The sequence below is a fragment of the Plecotus auritus genome (assembly GCF_963455305.1).
Source record: "Plecotus auritus genome assembly, chromosome: 4".
Lineage (NCBI taxonomy): Eukaryota > Metazoa > Chordata > Mammalia > Chiroptera > Vespertilionidae > Plecotus > Plecotus auritus.
The window spans coordinates 168,564,773-168,590,524 of NC_137775.1; the positions used below are offsets into that span (position 1 = coordinate 168,564,773).

The following is a 25,752-nucleotide window of genomic DNA, read 5'->3' on the forward strand; positions in this document are numbered from 1 at the left end:
GTAATACGTCTTTGGGTGAGATACTAATAAGGGGTGAAACAACTGAAATTTGAGACAGGGTTTTTTAGTGTACCGGTGCAGAATAAAGTTAGAATGTGGGGACATTTAGGGACTGTTTTGGTACCAAGGCACACTTGGCCCTAGAAGTGAGGGGGCTTAATGAGTCAGTCCGTGAGTAACACATTCAGACCAAATTTCTCATTCAGTGCCTAATTCTGAGAAGAATCTTTGAGGGTGTTTGGAGTGAGGGAAATTATGTCTTCTGGCCTAAGCTACTCTGGCCTGATTGCTTTTGCTCATTTCACCTGCCTGAGATTGCCTGAAAACTTTTTTGCAATTATGCAGTATTTGAGCACTTCAGAGGTGAAGACTTGTTATTCCAGAATGTCTGATATGCTTCCTTGCAAGGGGTTTATTATGTTGTTTTCTGGACACTGTGTTTTCCAAGTGTGGCTGAATGTTCAGCTCAATCTAGTTCAAGGCAAGGCAAGGGTTACAAAACTGAAAATATAAACTTAGATAATATTTAGATATTATCAGTATGTAGATAGTATTTAAAGATCTGAGTTCATCAAGGGAATCCTATCTAATAAAAGAGTAATATGCAAATTAACCACCACTCCACTACACCCACAAGCCAATCAGGAGAGAGTATGCAAATTAACCCAACCAAGATGGCTGCAGCCATGGAGCGAGCAGGAGGCTTGGGTTTTCCTGGCAATGGAGGAAGCCCAGCTTTCCACACACCCTGGCCGGCCCAGGCCTCCACTCAAGGCTACAAAGTTTCAATTATAGAAGATAAATAAATCCCAACAAAAATGGCTGAGGCCACAGAGCAAATAGGAGGCTTGGCTCTGCTCAAGGCTACAAGGTTTCAATTATAGAAGTTAAATAAATCCCAGATACCAGGGCCTCCCCTTGGGTCGCTGGGGGGCGTGGCCGGCCTGCAAACCACCACAGGCCCCTCGCTCAGGCTGCCCCACACCCCAAGGGAACTCCCACCCTGATCTGGCACACCCTTCAGGGCAAACCAGCCGGCCCCCACCCGTGCACCAGGCCTCTATCCTATCTAATCCTATCTAATAAAAGAGTAATATGCAAATTGACCATCACTCCAACACACAAGATGGCTGCCCCCATGTGGTCAAAGATGGCTGCTCCCATGTGGACACAAGATGGCCACCACAAGATGGCCAGCAGGGGAGGGCAGTTGGGAGGGACCAGGCCTGCAAAAGAGGGCAGTTGGGGACGATCAAGCCTTCAGGGGAGGGCATTTAGGGGTGACTAGGCCAGCAGAGGAGGGAAGTTGGGGGTGACCAGGCCTGCAGGGAAGGGCAGTTGGGGGGGGGGGGACCCAGGCCTGCGGGGGAGAGCAGTTGGGGGGGACCAGGCATGCAGGGGAAGGCAGTTAGGGGTGACTAGGCCTTCAGGGGAGGGCAGTTAGGGGCAAACAGGCTGGAAGGGGAGCAGTTAGGCATCAATCAGGTTGGCAGGGGAGTGGTTAGGGGTGATCAGGATGGCTGGCAGAAGTGGTTAGGGGCAATCAGGAAGGCAGGCAGGCAAGCAGTTGGGAGCCAGCAGTCCTGGATTGTGAGAGGGATGTCCGACTGCCCGTTTATGCCCGATCCTACTGGGATCAGGCCTAAACGGGCAGTCGGACATCCCTCGAGGGGTCCCAGATTGGAGAGGGTGCAGGCTGGGCTGAGGTATACACACCCCCATGCACGAATTTCGTGCACTGGGCCTCTAGTTTGTACAGATAAAGAAGAGACCTTGAGGACTTCATTGTTAAGAGGTCAGGAGTGGGGTGGACCTAGCAAAAAGACTCAAAAGAAGTGCTCATGGATATAGGGAGAAACCAAGAAAGAGCAGTAGGCAACACAATCAAATGCTTTGTAAGTCAAGTAAGATTAGAAATGACCACTCAGTTTAGACAATCCAGTAGAGAAGACAAATGTGTAAACAGCATGGCGTAAATAATTTATAATTGTGTTTTATTGCACAAATCTCTGAGAAAAGTGGAGAGGAGGGGAGGTGATCTCAGTAGAGGTTTGTAGGAAGATTAGTAGTTCACCAAGAGGTTGAGTTGAGAAGATTCAAAGTAAAGGAAAGAGGTATGAAGATCCTAAGTCGAGACATACAGTTGTGTGTTGGAAGCTCTATGGATCTTGTACCTGATGAATGTGAAGTGTGTCATCAGCAGGGGCCAGGAGGCAGGAGATGAAGATGGAGAAGTGGACAGAGGCCAGCTCAAAAGCAGTCTTTTGTGCTGAGCTGAGGAGTTTGACTTGATTCTGTAAGCAATGGGAAGTTGTGAAGATATTTAAACAAATGCGTGATGTAGACATATTTTTGTTTTAGTCTACCATTCAATTGGCATGGAGGAGGGCATATGTGTGGAGTTAGAAGCTGAAAGTGGGGGGACCAGTTAGAAGGCCATTGCCATAGAGTAGATTACTGATGATATGAGCCTGAGTCAGTAGCACTAGCCAGGAACATAGAAGAGAGGAGAGATAAGAGAAATAATTAGGTAAAAATTTGAGAGGTGTTAGCAATTTTATTTTTGATGTGTAATTTTATATTTTGATGTGTATGTGTGTGTGTTGGGGGGGAGGCTAAATAAATCTGATATGTAGGGTTTCCATTGTGGTAGAGGTGTCACTAACTCACCAGCTTTGGTTGTGATAATGCTGCAAAGCAAATAACTTCAAAGTATATATTTTTTTAATCCTTACTTGAGGATATATTTTTTTATTGATTTTTAGAGAGAGAAATTTATGTGAGAGAGAAACATCAATTGGTTGCCACCAGTAGATGACCTCACTGGGGATCGAAGCTGCAACCTAGGCATGTACCTTGACCGGGAATCAAACCCGCAACCTTTGGTGTATGGGATAGCAGCTCCAACCAACTAAGCCACCTGGCCAGGGCAGTAACTCCCAAATCTGGATGGTTAAACAGTGACCATTTATTTCTCACTTCTGGATCTGCAGAACTGCAAGTCAGTGTTGGTGACTGTGCTTCAGGTCACAGGGGAAGTTCTGGATGATTCATGTGTTTCTTCATTTCAGGACCCACACTTAGGATTCAGCTTCCTCCTGGTAGCTAGAGGGACAAGTGGAAACATGCTATACCTCTTGAAGTATTTCCTAGAAAGTAAGTAAGAAAAAAAAGAAATAAATTAAATAATTTTGTACATATGGGGAGGTATACATCCCCACTGTGAGGTCAGTTTGCAAAGGGCACGGGCTTAATCCTATTGAGTAGAGAACTCCAGAATCTATCACCAACCAACAGAATATGTGTGTAATGTAAAGATATAATGTGATCTGTTTTAGGCATATTGAGTCTAGGTATCTCGAGGACATCTAAGTGGATATACAGACAATTGAATAGTTGAGCCAAGAGAAATATCAGAGCTGGACTTAAGAACTTGTTGGTCATTGGGTATAAATAATAGGTAAAACCATGGAAATAGACAGGGTTTCCTAGTCAGAGTGAAAAGAGAAAAAGAGTTACTGACAGAGCCCTGAGAAGCACCAATGTTTATTGTATGAAGATGAGTCCATGGATAATCTGAGAAGGAACCTTTAGAGGGTTAGTTGAAAAACTTGGAGAGAGAATGGTGGTGCTGAAAATAAAATAGGGAATAGAGTTAGGAGAAAGAGGAAGTGGAAATGAATGACCCAGTGGCCAGCAGATTTAAGTCGGCTTGGATGGAGAACTAGTGTAAAGGTAATTTTATCTAATCTGAGAGATTTCCTCTAAAAAAAAAAAAAAAAAATGCTGATTGCTGCTCATAGAATCACTAGGGAGACAGTAAGATTATGCAAATAAAATCCAGGCTCCAGTTCCTGACCTGGGCCTGGCACTCAGTAAATGGTAGTCATTATTACCCTATTGAAAACTGTAGAACGTTGAGAAATTTACCACCAATTTAATACAAACTGTGATGTTATACCATTTTTGCTTTGAATTTTATCAAAAGCATTTTATTATTAGAGCCAGAAAAGGCAGGAAAATGTAATATTAAGTGATTTTATGACATAACCCTTGAAATTAATTATGGTAAAATTCTGGTGTAGTTGTTTTCATTAGGTTGAAGTTAAAAAGGGAAATTGAGAGGGTTGTTGCATCCGTGTAACATTTCTTATTTAGAAGATGTCTAATCCCAGACATTCTTGTCAGTCTGATATTTGGGTTGAAGAGGCCATTTGTCCCTAGCTGGTATAAATCATCTGGTTTTAAAGTTCTGTCTTCATATTGCCAAATCATGATAAAAGCTGTAAAAGCATGTATGTTTCAAAATATCTAGGTTATGGAGATGAAATATGCATTTGCAGACTTTTTTTCAGTTCTCAGACAACCCCAGAGCTTGTCAGCCTTTGTCCTCAATCATTTCTTCCATCCCTACATGGTTCAGAGTCCCAGTGTTCTTTCTGGCTGAAAGCAAATACTGTATTTCACTTTGTTAACAGAACAGTGGTTATCAAGTTCTTTGTCTTTAATGATTCTGCTTTAGGGAATTGTCAATTAATAATCCCTGGAGAGACCACCATGAATAATGTCTGTAATTAGATTATAATGCAAAGGTTTGCTTATTCACAATATTTAAAAATTTTTTAATTATGATTTCTGGGCAATGACCCCGATCTTCCCATCTTTTACAGTCAACTGCCTTTTTAATGCTGACTTTCTTCAACTTTTCTTATTGTGTTCATTCTCTTTTTAGTTTGTGAGTATAATTGAAACTATCCTACCTTTGAGAACCCTCTGTCTCACCTAGCAGAATAAATGAAATGTGGATACAAAGACTGAGCATATAAATTACCTCTAAAAAAGAAAAATGCCTTCTACATAAAGCTTTTGATTCCCTTTCCTTTTTTTTTTTTTTTTTTTTTATTCCCAAGCTTGACGGCTATTTTTTCTCTCTAGTCCAGTGATCTTGTTATTAAAGCATTCTTGTAAAGGTAATTTAGAACTCATGCCTCATAGTTATTAAGCAAGTTCTACTACATTCAAATACCAAATCACTTTGCAAATGATATTTCCTTCTTTCCACAAGCAAAATAGCTTGGGGTGTGGGGGTTCTTAGTTGTCCTGAGTGACATTTAAGAATTCTTCAAAAGTAATGAAAATGGCTTTGGATCTTTAAAAACAAGTATCCATAATATAAGGATGCCACTCTGAGTGTAGATTCTCATAAATCAATGACATTAAAAAACATTTGCAGAACTATTTATATGAAAAAATGATATAATTAATACAATTGAGTGAACCCTTGACCTAGAAGAAAGGTTATAAGGGTGGAGAAGAGAAGAAGTGCACAAACAAGGCATTGGTGCAAACCCGCAAATACAGATGACTTAAAATCTTTGAAACACACCAAACAAAATATCTTCTTTTAATTTTAATGTCTTTGAAAATTATAATGCAGTGTGCAGTTATTTGTGAAGATTTTGAAATCAGAGATGACTTCACATTTAATTACACAAAAATAGAATAAAGGAATTTTATTTTTATTTTTTAAAATGTATTTTATTTTACAGAGAGGAGGGAGAGGGATAGAGAGTTAGAAACATTAATCAGCTGCCTCCTGCACATCCCCTACTGGGGACTGAGCCTGCAACCAAGGTACAGAATTGGATCCAGGACCCTTTAGTCTTTGGGCTGACACTCTGTCCACTGAGCCAAATGGGTTAGGGCAGAATAAAGGAATTTTAGAACTGGAAGATACTTTACACATCATCTAACTCTACTTCCTCATTATATATATGAGGGTTCTGAGGCCAGGGGAATCTTCAGGCACTTCTCCAAAGTCAGAAAACATGCAAATACCAGGTTATACTAAGGTCAGGGTGTAAGGATAACACATGCTTTGTAAGCTTTTTGTCACTATAAGGGAATAAAATAGGTACAATGCAGTGCTCTCTATATAAAGTGATATTATGGCCTGAAGATTAAGCAAGTCAGTTGCTGGGTGCTTCATAACAACAGTTTTCCATTTTTACTTGGATTTTGGGTAAAAGATGATGATATTCATGCATTTTAAGACAGAGTTTTGTAGAACTCCAAGTTAAGTTCTTTCTTTTTCTCTTCTCCTCAACTCCAAGATAATTCATACTTTTAACTCCTGCCCTCCCTCTCCCCTTTGGAAAAGAGAATTATATAAATGAACCGAACCAAATCAACCAAAACAGGTAATTTAAGTTAACAGAAGTATTAATATATTTCAGATGAATTTTAATTTTATTTTTTTCTTATGTTCAAGACAATTATTTAATATCAATGTTTTCTGCCCTGGCCAGGTGGCTCAGTTGGTTGGAATGTCATCCTGTACACCAAAAGGTTTCACGTTCGATTCCCATTCAGGATACCTACTTGGGTTGTGAGTTTGATACCCGGTCGGGGCACATATGGGAGGCAACCAATTGATCTCTCTCTCTCTCAATCAATCACTAAAAACGTATCTTCAGGTGAGGATTTAAAAAAATCAATCTTTTCTTTTCAGGTCAGTCCCTTTAGATTCTTAAAAACATATATATTTCCTGGAGAGAAATATATAATTATTAGAGGCCCGGTGCAAGAAATTCATGCATGGGCGAGGGGGGGGGGTGTCCTTCAGCCCAGCCTACATGCTTTCCAATCTGGGACCTCTCGAGGGATGTCTAACTGCCTGCCTGCCTGACTGTCCCTAACCGTTTCTGCCTGCCAGCTTGATCACCCCCTAACCACTCCCCTGCCAGCCTGATTGACACCTAACTGCTCCCCTACCAGCCCAATTGCCCTTAACAGCCCTCCCCTGATGGCCTAGTCACCCCTAATTGCCCTCCCCTGTTGGCCTGGTTGCCCCTAACTGTCCTCCTCTGCCAGCCTGGTTGCCCCTAACCGCCCTCCCCTGCAGGCCTGGTCACCCCCAACTGCCCTCCCCTGAAGACCTGGTTCCCCCCAACTGCCCTCCCCTGCAGGCCTGGTTGCCCCTAACTGCTCTCCCCTGCAGGCCTGGTTGCCCCCAACTCTCCTCCCCTGCAGGCCTGGTCACCCCCAACTGCCCTCCCCTGCAGACCTGGTTGCCCTTAACTGCTCTCCCCTGCAGGCCTGGTTGCCCCTAACTGCTCTCCCCAGCAGGCCTGGTCACCGCCAACTGCCCTTCCCTGCAGACCTGGTTGCCCCTAACTGCTCTCCCCTGCAGGCCTGGTCGCCCCCCCTAACTGCTCTCCCCTGCAGGCCTGGTTGCCCCCAACTGTCCTCCCCTGCAGGCCTGCCCCCCCCAACTGCCTTCCTGTGCAGGCCTGGTCCCCCCCAACTGCCCTCCCCTGCAGGCCTGGTCACTCCCAATTGTCCTCCCCTGCTGACCTGATTGCCCACAACTGCCATCCCCTGCTGGCCATCTTGTGGTGGCCATGTTGTGTCCACATGGGAGCGGCCATCTTTGACCACATGGGGGCGGCCATCTTGTGTGTTGGAGTGATGGTCAATTTGCATATTACCTCTTTATTATATAGGATTGCTTTATGCTATTCATTTTAGAGCAAATCAGGTAGACTTGGGGAAAAGCAGAGGACGGAGGACTATGTTTTACTGTGGTGATCATTCATGCTAAATTTGTATGTATAGTAAGTTGCACCACACACAAAATTTAGAAAGACAGCAATTTCTGAAAGGATTCTCAACAGGAGTAAAGTCTAAAAACATTGATATGAATGCTATTCTCCTTAAGCATAATCGCACTTTTGTTCTATCCCAGGAAGGCTGATTGCAGATGTGTTCTAAGAGTGCATTTTCTTTTCAGTAGGGGAATACTTGAAACAGAAGCATGTATGGGAATCATGCCTTAGTGGTTTTGGTTCTTTTTAAAGCAAATGCTAGGAATGGAGGAGGCAAGTGAGCCATTCTTGTCTCCCCCCATCCCCCAACTTTATGTCATTATAATTAGAGAGGTTTAGCAAATGATGATTAAGTTTTTCAGTGTTACGTGCCTTAGTGTCCTTTTCTGATAGACTACTTCATTTTGCAGGAAATGAAGACTCCTGCAAAAATACAAAAAAAAAAAAGAAAAAAAAAAAAGAAAAAAAAATGACATTCCACTGCTGTTTTATATCCTAGGCCAAGTGTTTCATAGGATCCCTAAGAGTTGAATGTCTGGGCAGAAAATCTCAGGTCATTACCTTAAAAAGCTCTTTGGCAGACCAGTTCCCATTACCAGGTGCCTGTGGTGCTTTTCTTAAATAATCAGTCCCATTCAGACTGATATTTTAAGGTCCTTGATCATCTTTCTATTTCACAGGCAGTCATTTTTTAAGGCTCAATGGCAATAGAGGCAGAATGTTTATGACGTCAGGTTTAGAAAAGAAATTGGTATATCCCAAAGCTGGCCTGATTCTTTCTCATTTTCCCCAAAGGTCAGATGCCAGTTCAGTTCTGAGAGCACTGTATTTGGGCATCTGGGTGGAGGCAGGCGACATTGACTCCAGCCCCACACTCCAGCCTGGGAGGCCCTGGCAGCTGGTACAATGGCGGTCAGTTTTAGGATGGTCTCCTAAATCCTAGAGGGTGGACTCAGAGAAAGCTTGTCTTGCCTTACTTTGACCCTTCAGCCTCAGCTATGAGCCCTGAGGCATTCAGTTTTCTTTTTTTATTGTTGTTAATCCTCACCCGAAGATGTTTTTCCATTGCTTTTTTAGAGAGAGTAGAAGGGAGAGGGAGAGACAGAGAGAAACATCAATGTGTGAGATACACATGGATTGGTTGCCTCCTGCAAGCAAGCTGACCAGGGCCAAGGGAACCTGTAACCAAGGTATGTTGCCCTTGACCAGAATTGAACCCAGGACCTTTCTGCCCTTGGGCCCACGCTCTATCCACTGAGCCAAACTGGCTAGGGTTCTTCTCTTTTAAGAGCGTGAAAAATCTGGTAAGTGAAGATAGCCAACATAGCATTGCAGGTATGCTATATATAAGTGTGTATTTTTTTTTAAAGTGCCTTTTCCAGAGTTGCAATTAGAAAGTGTGTTTCACTGCCTTACTCTGCATACGCCCCAATGAATTCCAAGAGGTCATGGCGGCAGCAGCATACAACTTTGAGATTAGAAGAGCTTGCTCTTTAAAGAGCTATTTTTAGCTGGAAGGGAAAGAGTAGGCCTCAAAGTGCCTGGCAGGTATGTCCTACAAGGGAATCTAAATTGGAGGTGTGATTCCAGGGGAAGGTCTCAGTGGGGCTTCTCTGTTTGCTGTAGAAAAGGGTAGTTCAGCTGCTTTTACTGCTGTGTTGGGGGTGGGGGAGGTTACTAGCGTCCGGCAGGAGAACTCAACCTGTGGTCCCCAGGACCTCTTCTGTAGGGCATACATTGTGTCTGGGCACCCCCACGCCCCACCTCCCACTCTCCAAGGATGAAACCACAGGGCCTGAGGTGTCCAACAGCCACGTCGGAGGAAAGGACTCCCTAAACTCATTAAAAAGCACGATTCTATTTTGATGCCACCAACTTGGGCTCCTGAGATAAATTTCAACCCATCTCTTACAGATGCATACCAAATTGTGACCCTGCAACGTGCATCATTCCAGGCCGGGCTCTGGAGAAGAGCGGTCTTAGGGAAGTCACGGGCAAGGTAGAGGAGAGAAAAATGCCCTCAGCTCAGCAGGGACTTGTGGACAGAGTGGGAGCAGCAGGGCCTGGTCCCGGATCTCACCAGATCAGGGCGAAGTTGCTCGCTGGAGAGGGCAAAGGGGAAAAGAAAGAGACAAGGTTTGAAGGGAATGGCAGGGGTGAGGATGAGACCCCTATACGGAGATGGAGAGAGTTAGAAATCCTGAGAGGGACACACACAGGTAGAAAGACGCCGAGGACAGTCTGGGAACCCAAGAAAGACAGAGAAAACAGATGGAAAATATACTGAGAGAGAGAAACTGCGAGGGGAGAGATTGAGAAAGACACACAGAGTCAGAGCAAAGAGACCAAGACTGGGAGACGCTGGTTGAGTAGGAGGTGTCGGGAGAGAGGGAGGAGGCCAAATATTCCCCTGCGTCCCCCGCCCACGCCCTGGTCCTCCCTCACCCCCCCCCCCCCCACTCTCCACCCCTCCTCTTGCTCGGCCCAGCCCGCAGAGAGGAGTCAGCGCACAAGGTCGCCCAGTCCTCCGGCTGCCGCGCTGAATGGCTGGCGGTCCGCAGCGCCTCCGCTTGGGGCCCCGCAGCCACAGGTCCGCGGCGCCCAGCTTCAGTGCTGGAGGCCAGCAGGGGGGCCCTGCACTGTCCGGCGCCCGTTCCTGCCTTACGCGCCCCCGGGATACGCTCCCCGCCACTCCCCTGGCGGTCGCGGTACTACTCACGCCCCTGTCCCCCGGGGAGGGGGCGCTGTGGCCGCCAGAGACAGCACCGGAGCCCGTTCTCCCTGCGGGCCGGGCCAGCGGAGAGCCTGAGAGCGGGATCTATTTACACGAGGTGCCAATTAGTCTCCGAGGCATCGGTTACCCACTTGCCAATGTAATTGCCCTGAACAGGGAGTAGGCGCGTGCGACCACGGACCTACGAAGAAAGCTCCACGGGGTCTCCGCCCCGAACCCCAGCGCACTCCGGAGCGTCCGTCCCTCGGTGGCTGGGCAGGACCGCAGACAGCGCCTGCTACTCTGATCCTCATCGGACCGGCTCCCCGGCTTCCAGGGTCCCGGGTACAGGCACTGCTGCTCCGCGTCGGGAGCCTCCAGGCGCTCGCCACCCTCTTTCAGACATTCGGACTGCTTGCAGCTGCCGTGTGGCTTTTTAGTCCCGAAAGGCCAGTATCTTATCTCTCAAGTTCAAGTTCCGAGGACTTGCCCAGTCTCCTCCTCTTAAGACATTTTTACCATCCTTCGCAGCCTGGGGAAGCTGGGAGCTTGGACTGCTGGTCCCAGAGCCAGCGCGGGCGGTCCCACTCCCTCCAGCGCACAGTATCCCGGCGCATCCACCTCTCTCCCTTCCTCTGCCTCCCTCCCTTCCTCTCTTTCCTCCTCTACTTCCCCCTTCCCCTCTTGCCTCTTAAGTTTCCTGCACTGTGAATCCAACTGTGCCAAGCCTAGGCGCCCGCGGAACCAATCCTGAGCTCGACCCGGACCCTGGGACGCCATCTCCGCTGAGGCTGGACGCGGCAGCGGACCGGTCTGCGCCCGGGCATGGAGACGAAGCGCCAGGGAGGGCATGTCCGGGGCGCCGGAGACGCCAGGCCCGAGTAGCTCCTTCATGGAGCCTGCCCAGAGTGGCCCCTGCTCACCCGACTCGCCCCCAGTCCTGTGCGGTAGGTACCTTAGGGTTGGGGTGGGATGGGGCACTGGGAAGGGGCGGCGGGGAGGGTCACTGGTCTGAGGACAGAGTGCACTAGGTGGGTGACCCTCACAGACCCCACAGACGTGCACTCTAGAAGTTAGCACTGACTGTGCCTCTTGGCTGGAATAAAAGTAGTGCTAGAGGTGTGTGTGTGTGTGTGTGTGTGTGTGTGTGTGTGTGTGTGTGTGTAGGTGCAGGGAGCTCGGATGGGTAAACTGAGCCTGGCTTTCCTGTTTGCAAATTTGACACCCCCTTTCCCCACCCCCATCCCACCGAATGCGTGGAGATACCCAGCACCTAATCTTGGTCAGCTCTACCTACCCCTTCCTTTTCCCGCGCCCCTCTCGTTCAGTCTCTCTCCCTTGCTCTCCCTCTTTCTTTCTCTCCATCTCTCTCCACTGGTGTGTACGTGTGTGAGCTCTGCCAGGGCTGGCAAAGAACCAGCCGCCGCATTTAGTCCCAGCCGCCCCACCATCAGATACTAGGGCAGATCTTGCTGCCAGAGACGCTAGGGCTCCGCACCAGCCTGCGCGCGGCTCTGCGCCCTGCCACCTTCCGTCTCCACCGCCCAGAACGCGCACCCAAAGAGCGCCGGGCTCCAGGAGCCCCTCAGCTCCCCACCTCCTGCCCGCCTGCCTGCGGACCTCGCGCTCGCTGCTTTCAGGCTCTGGATTGACTCGCTTTCCAATTTTTCCTGCCCCCGCCCCCGGGGTTTTTGGTTCACCCCTCCCCGCTACAACCCCCTTTCCCCGCTTGGTCGCCAAGCTTAACCTTGCCCGCGTAGTCATGGGATGTCTAATTTCATTTGTATCTAGGCTGCTGAGAGCGCTCCTTGCTCTGTAAAGTGGATGTCAGGTGGATCTATGTTTTTGAAGGAACAAAGACTCAGCGAAGGCAACGTGGAGGAAGTTTGAGACGCGGGAGGATGCAGGCTGCGTGCTGGTACGTGCTTCTCCTCCTGCAGCCCACCGTCTACTTGGTAAGTCCTTGCTGATCCTGCGCCCCCGCAATCCCACCCTGGCCTCGAGGCCCGGCAACTGGGGGCGCGCGGGACTAGGGTGAGACCGCCAGGTCAGCGAGAGCAACATTCCTGGTGACTGTGTTGGAACAACTTTGGCTAGCTGGTCTCCGTGTCCCTGCAGGATTTTCCGGGAATCCCATCCCCATGTCCTGCTCCAGTCCCCCCTCTCCTGCAAGGGATTCTGAACTGCGTCTAGGGCACACTAGACCCCCTGAAACCGAGGAGATAGTGAGACGGGATGCTTTGTGACAGGAGAAGGCACAGAGCAGGGATGGAGGACAGGGACTCTCATGGATTCATCCACTGAGTTTAAAGGAAAGGAAATAAAGTGGAGAGTGGGGAACACGAATCTGCTCTATGACTTTGAAAGTGAATCCACCCTCGTAGCCGCCCCCTCTAGTTTGGAGATGTGCACATAAAGAAGTGCAGGTAACTTTGTTGGACTTGCAGGGCTGAGACAGAGCAAGTTGATCAGATAGTTAGGTCAGAGATGCTCTGGCAAACATTTGGCAGCTCCCTTTCCTTCTTTTTCCAATCTCTCCTTTTCACCAAATAACCAAACCAGAACCACAGGTCCAGTGCCCAGACCCTTATTAGGGAAGTCAGGGAGAGAATTCTAGCAAAGCCGCTGTCCCAGTCTTTCCAGAGCCATTTTGGAAGGTCTGGACTTTGCACACTGCTGTACCTGGGGGAGTGGCAAGAAGCGCTTTATTGTGGTGGTAGTGGGCACCGCGCGGAACAGAGCCGCAGAGTGCACTGTCTCAGAGGGCCAGGCGCACTCACACCCTGCTGGTGAAGTTGTGCTCAGCCCCCATTCCCCATCTGTGTGCCTCCAGAGCTCACTGAGGGCTCAATGTGTTCTAATTAGGGGTAAGGATCGCCGGGGCGGTCTGGGATCTCTGATGGGCTGGATAAATGGGATGGGGGAATGCTCTTCCTTAATCCCAAGAGTTTCAAATCTGGGAGCCAGAGTTGCCATCCCTGCTATTGAGAACGTTTCCCAGCCGTTGCCCTGATGCATGTGGCAGTAGGGCTGCTAGTTGTATGAACTCTGTGTAAATGAGTGTGTAAGCATACGTGTGTGTGAGTATTTATGTGAGGGTGTGTGTATTTCATGGGTAGTCAACTTCAATCCAATGTTGCCTGTCTTTGCACTTTTATCTCCTGACGGTGGCAGCCGCGGACGCCAGAGGGCGCTGTGCGTCAGTGTCCTCGCCTACAGGACACCTTGGGGTAAACAGGTGAAAGCCTGGGCAGCCAATCCAAAAGAACAGCCTTTCTGACTGCCGCCGAAGCCTGTGCTTTCCCTGGCTGCAGCGCAGACGGAATGCAAAAAGTGTCCTTCCCATTTCCCATTTCCAATCGTTCTTGCCCCCACCTGTGTCCAGTAAACCCGCTGACATTGAGAGCCCAGGGAGGGAGGGCAGAAAGTTTGCTCAGAGGAAATACAGAAACTATTTATTGAAAGAAGGGGAGGGGACTGCCAAGTGAAAGCTACAGAGGGGAAATATTAAGCATTCCCTGGATCACGGACCCCCTCCTGCCCCTCTCCTCTGCATAACTCTACGTATGACCTGAACCTCAGGACTGTCCTCACATCCTTTGGACTGTGTTTTTATACACACACGGCAAAGGCTGGCGGCTGTGGCTCAGTATATTATTGCTCGGAGCAAGTATTTCGATATTCTGGAAAATAATCTATCAAAAGCAGAAGTAAAATCAATACATTGTGTTAAATTTTAAATGTGTTTGTTGGCAGTTAAACCGTTTCCCACTCATTACAGCAACAGTGCTGGATTTATTCTAATGCGCCGCGTTCTCAACAACAAGCGCATTAATTCTCCTTTAATTGTAAACTGGGAGCATTTGAAAACCGTTCAGTGTGCAAATTATGCTGATTCAATTACCGTTTAGTTACAGACTTCATTACCTGAATGCCTTTTGGCAATACAGAGAAAGGAGACAATTTTTCCAGTTTCACTCAAAACAATACCAAATGTGAACAATAAAACAGAGAAGGCGATTTACAAGCCCATTCTTTTCTCTCCGATCTAAAGTTGTTTTGTGTGCTGGGGATTGGAATCCACATGCACCACGAAAACAAAAGGCTGGTGGTTGTGGTTCAAGGTAGTATTTCCAGGGATTGTCATTCCAGGGTTATTTGCCAGCAGAATCCTGGGCTGTTGTCTTGGAGGACCAGGAAGCTGACTTTTACCAGGGAAATGAATTTTAAAGGATGAATTGGGCAGTTAGGATAGTTTGGTTTTAGGCAACTAAGGAAGTGAAGAGCCTTAATTAAAGCTCTAGGGCAATGTGACAGACAAAAAATTGGCCAAAGCTTCTTTCCCCACCTATTTTAACTGAACACCAGAAACAGTAACTGAATTTAGCATTTATGGGTGGCTGTACTCCGGAACATCCAGACCTTTGCAAGCACCTGCAATAGGTGCAAGCAGGTTGTCAGGAGCTAATTCAAGTTATGTTCCAAGAAGGTAGTTATTTTATTTTGTCCCCCCCCCCCCTGCCCCTTTGAATTGACATAAGCCAGGGAGGAGTTTAAGGAGTAAATTTTTGTCTTTACAAGCTCACATCACAACTTTGGTGACAGGGACACTCTATTTACCCATTGCCTCCTAGCTGATACCATAGTACACCTTTTTCTTTAAGCTCTTGGGATCCCAGTCATGTTTCCCAGGGAGTAATCACCACAATATGTACAGGGAGCAAGATTTGTTTAGATATTCCCTATATAAAATATTTAGTCTTCTGTTTATGGAGAAATACAGAAAATACTCCCAAATTTGGGGGGAACTTATTATGAAAAACAACTCTGTATCCAGCAAATCAGTGCTCCATATTTAAGGCACAATTGTTTGCCTGTGTTTGGGTGAATGTTCTCGAGGTGTGTTTCTTGGCCCAGGGTTATGTGAGTGCCTGTTCTAAGTTGAGGATTTTGTGTCCTTTTGTGCTGATTGAGAGATAGGTCTGCCCTATTTCAAATTAGAAGCTTATTTTAGTACTACAGTGGGGAGTTAATTAGAAATGTGTCTGCAAAAGTTACCCACTAAAGCATATTAGAATTTTTTAAAAAATTACCACAATGCTAACTCCAGTAATAAATGCAGGGAAGTGGGAAGTTATTTTTTAAAAATAAAGTGAAGGAAATCTGTTTACTGAATGCTGTGTTTTGCAGATTTAAAAGTCTGAGTTCAGCAGGAGAGACACCTATGGCATAAAAATACTTCTTAAAAATAAAAAAAACGTCCTGCAATTTTTATTCTCCTGTCAGTCCTGGACTAATTCCAGAATATTTCAGTATGACTTAATGGGGTGGCAGGACTGGAGCATTTTAACTGAATTGAAGCACACACTGGGTGAACTAGGGAAATGTGGTTTCTGGCTCTGAGGACTGGGTTTCCTAAATTGAGTTATTCCCAATGGGCCAAGCTGCAGGATAGGTCAGGGCACATAGGGAGAGCATCTCCCAGCAGAAAGTGGAGATGCTCTGTTTGGGGGCTCACTTGTGGCCATTTTCAGGGTCAAGAATTGATTCTAATGAGTGCTCCCTGGGCATGTCAACAAAAAAGTTACTCAGAAATTGAGTCTAGAGAATCTGAACAGGGGTTGAATGACTTGACTGTGATCAGTCACATCCACAGTACTATTCTAATGAGAAGAGATACTCCCCTTCCAACTTAGGACCCCCTAGCCAGTTCTGTTAGGAATTAAAATGGATAATCATCTGGTTGTTGTTTTTAACCAATGTGGACAAGAATGGATACTTCTTTCTAACCCTTGGGCTTAAAAAACATTTTGAATAATCTATTCCCTCAAATTTAGGAATTTAGGGTGTCCTTAAAATGTGAATTACACACCAATTGTTTAATAGAGATTAAAGAGTGATTGGTATTTTCATGGAATGGTATCTCTGTACTGTTTGAAGCCAGACACTTCCAGTGAATTCACTCCTTATGAAGGTGGCTATTAAGAAATGTGGAAGCTGGGGGTGGGGGAGAAAGCAGCAGGAGAGAGACCACTAATGTCTTTCCTCTGATTAGGTATTTGTGCTTCCCATCCTCTGAAAATTAAGCCAACTGCCCACTAAAAACTTGCATCAATTTGAGCTTATACCTGATAATACCATAACTCACTGAGCTATTCAGTGTTCTCTATTAAGGCCAGTTGTTGGAAGCCGTACTTGGACGTCACCCCACTGCATTTCCTGAAGCTTCTGCCCTATATCAGCCTTGTGACTATAGGATTAAACCTAGATATTAGAGGGAGCTTATGCTCCAGCAGCACGACATGATAATTCCTCAGTCCAGCGTTCTGTGAGAGAAGTCGCATTTTCCTGAGATGCTCAACTCTCCATTGACCAGGAAAGCAGCTCTCTGGGTGTGGGGAAGCCCTGGGGTGGGTCATCCTTTTGCCTCACTTCCAGGAGAATTATCATGGTCTGGGGCCTTCTAGTGATAGCTTGAGGGAAACTGCCTTCAGTATTAGAAGGATTGAACCAGAATTGCTCCAACTTTCTCAGCTCATGTTTTCCCAGAAAGCCATTAAGTTCCTGGCTCCTCTTGGTGCGAAGTTGATTTCTATTTGGCTTTGAATTGTCCACGGCTATTTCTTCCTTAATGAAAGTGTTGTGTGGGTGAAAAATATATCGGGTGGCAGGGAAATTGGTTTGTTATTTTGAGGTAGGTGCCCAACGTCCTACTTTTCTAGCTGCAGGAAGATTTTCTGCAGACTACAGAAATTGACAGCATTGTCCAGGTAATAACCATTGTCAACAATATTTTCAAAAGGACATTTGAGTGATGAAAGCATTTGGATATTGCTCTTTCAAATAAGCAATTTTCTGTCTTGAGGTTCTCTGATTTTATAGGGGGTAGGGAGAAGAGGCCCACACACTGGCAAGGAGATGGCTTCCCCATTTTGCCCAGACCAAAAATAAGGAGGTATTGTCAGCTTTGCTTGGAAACCTGAAGTCTGAAGAGCCCTCAGCAAGTTTGGCTGTCGCAGCTTTGATGTGAAAGGTCAAGGGGGAATCCCGACTATAAGGAATAACATGCTTCTTGCACTCCTCTGCCCATAAAGAAAACCAATGCAAGCCTGAAAGTTTGCCTGCTGTCAAGTGGCAAGTTAGGAAGTGTGCATTGTTACTGATAAATATTTTTTAAAGAAAGTGTCTACATTTGGTTTCATTCAGGTAAAGTTATCTTAAAGCAACCCCATCTTTTAGGAGTTTCAGATCTCATTTTAAGACCCCAACTGTCCTCGCCGGTTTAATTAATAGAGGGAGGCGGGCAGGTCCGCGGGGCTAAGCGAGTCTGCTCTCTCGGGGTCAGCGGCTTCCCGGAGCAGCGGGTGGCTAAGCGAGTCTGCGCTCTCGCCTTCCCCTGCATTTTCCTAGCCACCATCCGTCTAGTCCCGCCGCACGCTTGCAGGAATTTGCCGTCTTGATTTATCTGCCACTTAAGCTCGCGACCAGCTCTTTCTCTCTGTGTCAGCACTAACTCCTCCCGGAGCTTGGTAAACACGGCGCGCGCATTTCTCTGCCGCCGATTGGCATGTTGACGACTCCGCTTGAAGGAATGTGACAATAAAGTGGGAAACCAAAGCTTGGCAAGCACTTAATCAAGGATAAAAAGGTTCTGCTGTAAGGATGTCACTCAATTTATTGTGAAAGTCGAATGAATTACGTTTAATGAAAGTGCTCCCCAGATGAATATTACCAGCAATTTCCTGAGTTGGCTCTGTCAACTCGAGATGAGGAAATGCCAACCCAGATCAGAAAAGCGCGCCCATCTCAATTACTATGCAAGCTTTCCAAGAGCGGGTTTTTTCTTTTTATTGAGATGATATATATTGGCGGCTTCTTTATGCCCCTCCATGTGCGCCCAGAAGTGCGTTTTCCCATTTTCCAAGTTTGACGTCTGCCCTAGAGGGTTGCTGGCTGTTGTGCAAACTTCCTAGGTGCGCGCTGAAACCCTAATTATCTCCTCTGTAAACATCTTTCTCTAGTATTTTGTTTACTATGGAGGTGGAGGCTGGCGAGGGGGCGGGGTGGGGTAGGGGGACGGACAGAATTCCCGTGCTCCGGTTCCCTTTGTCATAGAAAGTTCCTTACGCCTCTAGTGAGGGGTCCCGGAGTGTGGAGTGTGGGTGGCAGCTGGAGCTGAGCGTCGGGATGATGCGCATGGTGGGGTCCCAGGAACTAGGCGAGTGCAGCAAGAGCACTCCGGCAGCAGCCATAGAAAAGCCTTCTCCCGCTCCCACTTCCTTTAAAGAATGAGGGTATTTTGTTTGTTCCAGTCGGAAACACAATGGGGAGGGGGGTAGTAGGCTGCAGTCGGAGCGCATCGCCTCATCTGCATGAGAATGGAGAACCTAGGGGCTTTTCTTGTAAGGTTTCTTTCTCCCACAATATGACAAATTGCTGCATAGAAAACCCCAGTGTTTCCTTAAGAACTGGATCTTGGGGGCTCTATGCATCCCCGCTGAACCTGACTTTGGCCGGGCCTAGCCCATCACCCCGCCACCCTAATGGGTTCTGATGGGAAGTACCCGAGGCAGCAGAGGCAAAGGGTGCAAAGGGTGGTTAGGCACCCTCGCCCCACCAGAGGGAGGGGGTGTCCCCCTGGCACGGCTGGCCCTATGTCTCAGACTTCCCTCCTCACCCATTGATTTTAAGGCTATTGCAAGTCCTCTTCTGCAGTTGGCAAGGAACTTTCTTCGACGTAGGCTTCATAAACTCGGCTCAGAAACTCAGTCCTCGGACCGGAGCTGCAGAGTGTTCGGGCCCGGGGAAGTTTCCCAGCAGGAGTCGCTGCCGCCACAGCTGCGCGCTCTATTGTCTGCTTTAAGCCTCCAGCGACTTCCATCCAGCAGCCCCAACCGACTTTTGAAAACATAGGGGCAGCCCTCTGGTTTCTGGACTCCAAGCCCTGACACCAAAGCGTTGCTTCTGGGGAACTTTTCGCCGACGCCACCAAGCTTCGGTGCTCCGGCGGCAGCAGGCAAAACTGCAGCAGTTTTCCAGAGAGAGGCCGCGGGCACCGAGATTCAATGGGGCAGAGGCGGGCGCCTGGGCCGCCAGGGCCCGCAGAACGTAGGTCAGGACCACGGACAGCGCCACAGGCTCCGCCCCGTCCGGTGTCTGCAGCGCAGCCTCAGTCCCTGCGCCCGCTGGGTTCCTCTGGAAGTAGAGTCTGCCCTTTCCGCAGACACCTCCCTACCATCCAGCGGTGGCTGTAAACCCCAGCTTCCCCACTCCGTCATTTGGGAACATAAGCTCGGACCGCCAGGTCCCCAGTGTTGGCTGCGGTTAGAGCCTCGCGTTCGCACCCGTCCCCCCACCCCTGCGTGGTTGCGGTATCACGTGATTGCCAATGCTTCGTCCCCAGTGGAAGTGACTTCTTTTCCGCTTGCTCCTCCCCTGCCCCATGCCCTCGCACAGTAACCAGACGGAAGCATGAATCATGCAGTATAGAGCTGTAAGCGTCCTTAACAAAGTAAAGGCTTCGTTTGACAGATAAGGAAACTGAGGAACGGAGTGGGGAGTCAACTTCCTCGCAAGAGTAAAACCAAACTGGGAGAAGTAATTCCTACTCCATCTCCCACCTTCGGGGAACACGACTGGGACCACCAAGACGCCCACCAGGATTAGGCGCCTTTAAGAAGCGGCGCGTATGTGTGTGTGTGTGGGGGGGGGGGGAGCAGTGAGGAGTTCTAATTATTATAAATTTCTAAAGAAGCAGCAATTATTCACGGGCAGCAGGACAAATCACGGCCCAGGAAAGGGAATCAATATATTTGCTATCGAAAGTGCCTGGCTCGCCTTTAATGCAGATGAATAAAGATGGGACCTCATTATTTTTCGTAGTTAGGCTGCCCGGCGTGGGGTCAGATGCAGCATGGAATCTATCATCATTAGACCCGAGATGGGGAGGGGAAAGTTTCTATCTACTTTTACTTAGCAAAACAAACAAACCCCTCTCCCCAAACCCCTAAGTAACCCCCCCCCCCAAAAAAAAACAACAACACAAAACACAAACTCCTGCACACCATTGCCCCGCCTCCCCAGCCACTCCTCTCCCTCCCGTGCCCCCGGCTCCCTGCACACTCTCCCCGGCTTCTCTGAGCGCTCCAGAGCGGACACTGCGGTCACTTAAGAGTGTGCGCAGTTCCTCCTTGGCTGCGGTGCTCCTTTGCTTTGGAAATAAGCCAGGGAGTACCGAGTGTTGGCGCTAGGGGTTCTCTGTGTCAAAGACGAAGAGCAGCTGCGAAGTCTTGTCCGTTTCTCTCGCCTTAGTTTGAGAATCAATCCTTTCAGGACACCGGGCTCTGCGCATCCCCGCAGTATTAAAGGGGCAGAGGTCTGGCAGGTAGTGCTCCATCAGCCCACGTGAGATGCCACTCAGAGAAAGGCGAGCCCGGGAGAAGAGAAGGAATCTGGAGGTGAAGCGGGGTGGGGAATTGAATACGAAGGGAAGGAAAGGTTTAGGTGTAACTCGACTAGGGTATTCTGGTTCTCCAGGCCTGGTATCTTCAGGCCTGTCCACCACTGTTTCCTAGGACTGTGAATGCGCCCCGCCTCCACCCACTAAAGACGCTGAACTGTTTAGGGTCTGCCTACTCTATAACACAGCATCTCCAGCCCCTCGCCCCCCAATTCTCCATCCTTCAGAAACCCGCACTCCCTGGCACAGTCTTTCTCACTCTTAGAAGGTGTCTGACACCCCTGGTGGGCGCTGCTGGGGTGAAATTTGTATTCTTGTGTGGTGTCTTCACTGCTCCCCTAATGCCATAGTTCTCATGGCCAACTGAAGTGTGGTTTTTAGTGTGTGTGCGCGTGTGTATGTGTAGTTTTGAGTGCCGGACTTCATCTGGCAGGTTTCTCCCTTATTACAGCAGATCCTTACTGCAGAGAAGATAGGGTGTGGCACTTAAAAAACACATGAACTCCTTAATTGCAGTAACATTAATCATAATTATAATAACATTAATGAGAGCAAATTTAAAATGGTGAACTTCCAGGCACTAAAGTAGTAATAATGTACTTCTTTCCCTTAAATGCTTTTTTCTTCGGAGCCCAGCCTTCCATGGTGTATTGTGATTACCTGAGTGTCTTTATTTCCTTGCCTTCAGAGCCAGCCAGCCAACACAACACTCAGACTGTATGATCTACTGGAGTCCTTTCCTCCCACCATCTTCATTTTTCAGCGGCTTTATAATTAAACTCTGTGAGATATATGTAGAATATATCCAGTGGAGAGTCTTTTATTTTTATTTATGTAGCATGCTGAGAATGGAAAATTAAGGAAGCGCTTACATTAAAGTAATAAGCCTGGTTTGATATTAACAGAAATGCCCTTTTAATTTACTTTTTTTTTTCTAAGTCTAACAGGTTCTTTCTGTGAGACCATACCCCAGAGCCATGACTTTTATTTTATTTTTTTGAGTCGTGCCTGTTAAAGGAGAGATCCCAATCGACATATTAACCTGTATTAACTTAGTGGAACAAAAGGCCAGGCTAGCCACTCATTTGATATTTACACTAGGCTGAGCATGGCAAGGATGCAGGAAGCTGAGCAGAAAGAGTTAGCTGGCAATGGCTGCAAGGCCCGCCATTGTTCTGCCTCTCCCTGTCCCTAAACACATCACAATGCACACATTTACACGCAGTGTAACAGGGTCTTCCAAAGCCAACACAAAGGCATGATGCTGCAAACCGGCAGGGATTTTCATAAAATTGAAGTTCACAGATTAAAACCAAGGAGGCACAGATTTCCTTCTTTAAGATTGGTTATTGCCAGAAAAACTTGGAGAAAGTTTCCTGGCTTAGAAGAACCTTTTTTTTTTTTTTTTTTTCATTCACAGGTTAAACACACAGACACACAGCAGACCAAGACTGGATGTTAATAATGTACATTTGTACATCTACTCTTTGAAGGATTCTATGAAAAAGTATAGCAGGAAAATATTTTGTTTTCATAAATTGTTGGCCTTGAAATTCCAACTTGGGTTTGACAGTACCATTTCCTTGATAGGAATCTGGTACCTGACGAAGGACTGTTGTCCTATTTATGTCATCACTTTCAGTTATAGAATGAATTCAGTTTTGGTAAAGGGGAATTACTGGTGAGGTAGCTGGAATTTTAGTCATATATATAGGCATATATCTATCTATCTATCTATCTATCTATCTATATATATATATATATATATATTTTCCAACCTCTCCAACTGACTTTTAGAAAATGATTTTTCTCCTTTTAACCTTGTAGCTAAATGCTATTAGAGGCCCACAGGTATATAAAACAGCTTATATAAAATTAATGGACTGCTTTACTTTCACAATCTCCTACTTGTGAAGCCCTTGTAAAATACTGAATCTATTTAAAATAGGAAGAATATAAAAGTCAGGTTTTGTGTGCAATCAATAGTTGTAAATGGTTCAGTGAAATATTTGATTGTTTTGAATGAGTTTGAAAATGTGATGAAAATTTATTGTCTGTCTTTGTGAACTGATGTGCTAATTATAAGGCTGCCCCTTCTTTTGTATACTTGACCAGTTTTGAAACTGAGTGTAAGATTCTAAGGCAACATCTAAGGAAGTTGTCAAAATTTCGGGAAAGATGCATTTTTTGACTTACCTGGTTACAAAGAGATCCATGGGTCACTATGAAATCATGATCGAGAAAGAAATAAAAAAAAATCTTCCAACATTGCTTTATTATTTTTAAAAATTAACAATAGATTTATTGGCATTGTATAGTCTGAATATTTTATATGCATTTTTGTAAAAGAAAATGAATGAAGGTTTTAACTTAGCATCAAACTTCATAAAATGAGATTTAAAAACATTGAAACTATTAACATAAATCTCTTCTTGTTTTGCAAAAGTGTGGGCAAAATTTGGAAAAATTGGAGGTTCTTATTCTTTTCTTCCTCAAAACATATATTAAAGACAACATTTCTCTGAATTCTGTTATTTGGCTTATGGATCTCTAAGACATGCCATAAGCCCTACGATGAATTTCTTTTTCCTTACTGTGCATTTTCATTGGGGAATGAATCACTTTTTTCCTCTTGCCTTACTGGACTGAGAATTATACATGGCCCAAAAGCATAGTGATATTTTCTTTCTTTTGTTAAAATCCTTGCCTGGGGATATGTTTTTATTGATTTTAGAGAGAGAGGAAGGGAGAGCACCCAAAAAAGGGAGAGAAAGAGAAACATCAATGAGAGAGAAAGAAGAACACCAATCGGTTGCCACCTGTCGGTGCCCTGACCAGGGCTGGAACCCACAATCTAGGTATGTGCCCTGGCCAGGAATGGAACCCGCAACCTTTTGGTGTATGGGATGATGCTCCCAACAGCTGAGTCACCTGGCCAGGGCAGCATAGTGACATTTTCAAAACTTTCATCCCACTTTCCCCTATTTCACTTGAAGGTTACCTAGTATAAGCATACTCTTTTTCTCCCCTTTCTTGTAAAAATGGCCACTGGACTATCGCATTAACACGTCCTCTAAATAAGAAATAATGTCATAACTTACCAACCAGCTACATATATTGTTCCTGCTGCTCAATACTCGATGGAAAACTCTTAAAACATGGGATTCATTATACTTTCTGTCTGAGAAATTTTCAATGAAAATGCCATAATTAATCCCAGGTTTGATTTGAAAACCTATTTGGAGAATGATGAATTGTGATTTGTTGTTGGAGCAGCTGTGGTGTTGGTAATGGGGCTGACTACCTGATCTCTGAAATTGAAAATATAAAATACCTTTATTCATGTATCTATTCCATTATTTGTGAACAGTTTCTTGCACCAGGGCATCATCATTTATTGTTTTCCAGAATTAAATGCAGAGAAAGATGCAAACCACGGCATATGAAAGGAAGTTATTCATGCGTAGTCAGTGTAGTATTTCTCTCTGGTCTTGATGTGAAACTTAATTGCTATTGATGTGGAGATTTCGCAGAACATGGCAGAGTTTTTGCCTCTTTCACAAGAAATATGTAATTGAATGATGAGTCCCTCATGTTAGATTTTCAACCTTATTTCTTCTGGTTTAACAAGGCAGAGTTATGAACAGCAGCACCCAGAGGCAGCCACTATGAAGCTAGTGCAGATCTGGCATTAGCACCTAGGAGCTGAGCTACCACTTTTGGACCTGCAGCTCTGCTCTCAGGCTGCAATGTTTGGGAGTGTGGAGGCATGAAAAGGGAATGATTTGGCTCAAGCTGTTTAATCCTGCCTTGCATTCTTGACTGAAATCTTTCACAATTAGAATGGCTCTAATTAATGTTTGGCTGGACACATATCTAAGTTTGATGGGTCCCCACCACTCCCCTTGAACAAATGGTGAAAAAGAGAGAGGCTTTAAATGCAAATCCACATACCAAAGATGGCTGATATCATACCAAAGGCTAGCTAGGTGGATAATGTCACAGTTCTTGTGCAAGTGTCAACACTGAATTCATGGTAGAAATCAATGAGTTATGATGAAAAAGTGGGTGGCTTTTTGGCTCCAATGAGGATCTGACCGGCCACAGGACCCTTTTCAGTCATCCCCCAAAATCCCCCCCACCTCTCTCTCTTATCACTCCCTCACTTCAATTCTTAAGGGAAGCAGCATTGAAAAAGACATTAGGAGAAAAGAAGGAAAGAGAATGGCAAAGTATTTTTTTAATTTTGTGACCTTAGGCAAACTTTTAAACTTCTTAGACCTCAATTGCCTAATCCTTTAAAATGGTGCTAGCAACACTTAACCTCTCAGAGTTAAGGATTAACTTCACTTATCTATATATAAAAGCCAAGTGACAGGAATGCTGGAATGACCAGAACAACTGGAATGACCAGTCGCTATGATGTGCACTGTGACAGTCAACCAGCCCAATTGGGCACCCCCCAACCTCCCCTGGCCCCTTCCCCTGGCCAACCCGGTTCCCAATCACCCCCCCCCCACCCCCGCCACCCGGATAGGGGGCAGGGCTGGCCAACCTCTCGCATCCCCTCCCCACCCCCCCGCAGGCCCAGCCTGATCGGCCCCCATTGGGGCAGGCTGGCTGGACCCTACACATGCATGAATTTGTGCACCAGACTTTTGTGTATAAGAGCATAAAAAGGTCCCTGGCACTTAGCAGTGGTGAACTTAGCAAGAAAAAAAGTCTTGCTACCCTTTAGAGAGAAAAATTCTGACCAAGTTCCCATGCTCCCAGCACAACCCTTGTAGAGATGAAATGCAAGGCCTAACTCTACCCTCGGACCCTCCTGCTTTTGTTTCCCCCTTGCAGCTGGTTAACTGCTGTATAGTTGCCCAATCATGCCTAGAAAGCCATATGTATTTTATGTGAATAGTAATCACTGTGACTCATACCAGAAGAAAATGGCCATTTCTACAGCAACTAGTTAAATGTTT

At 46.4% G+C, this 25,752-nt stretch overlaps 1 protein-coding gene across 1 annotated transcript in view; it reads left to right on the forward strand.

Annotated features, from left to right (window-relative positions):
* The first annotated feature begins 10,101 nt into the window (after positions 1 to 10,101).
* The window catches only part of NXPH1 (neurexophilin 1), a 285,688-nt gene continuing 270,037 nt past the window's right edge, over positions 10,102 to 25,752 (forward strand). The window contains exons 1-2 of the mRNA XM_080663578.1: positions 10,102 to 11,267; positions 12,112 to 12,275. Coding sequence (XP_080519704.1) covers positions 12,222 to 12,275 — 54 coding nt within the window. The 5' untranslated portion in view covers positions 10,102 to 11,267; positions 12,112 to 12,221. The remainder of the gene's footprint in view (positions 11,268 to 12,111; positions 12,276 to 25,752) is intronic.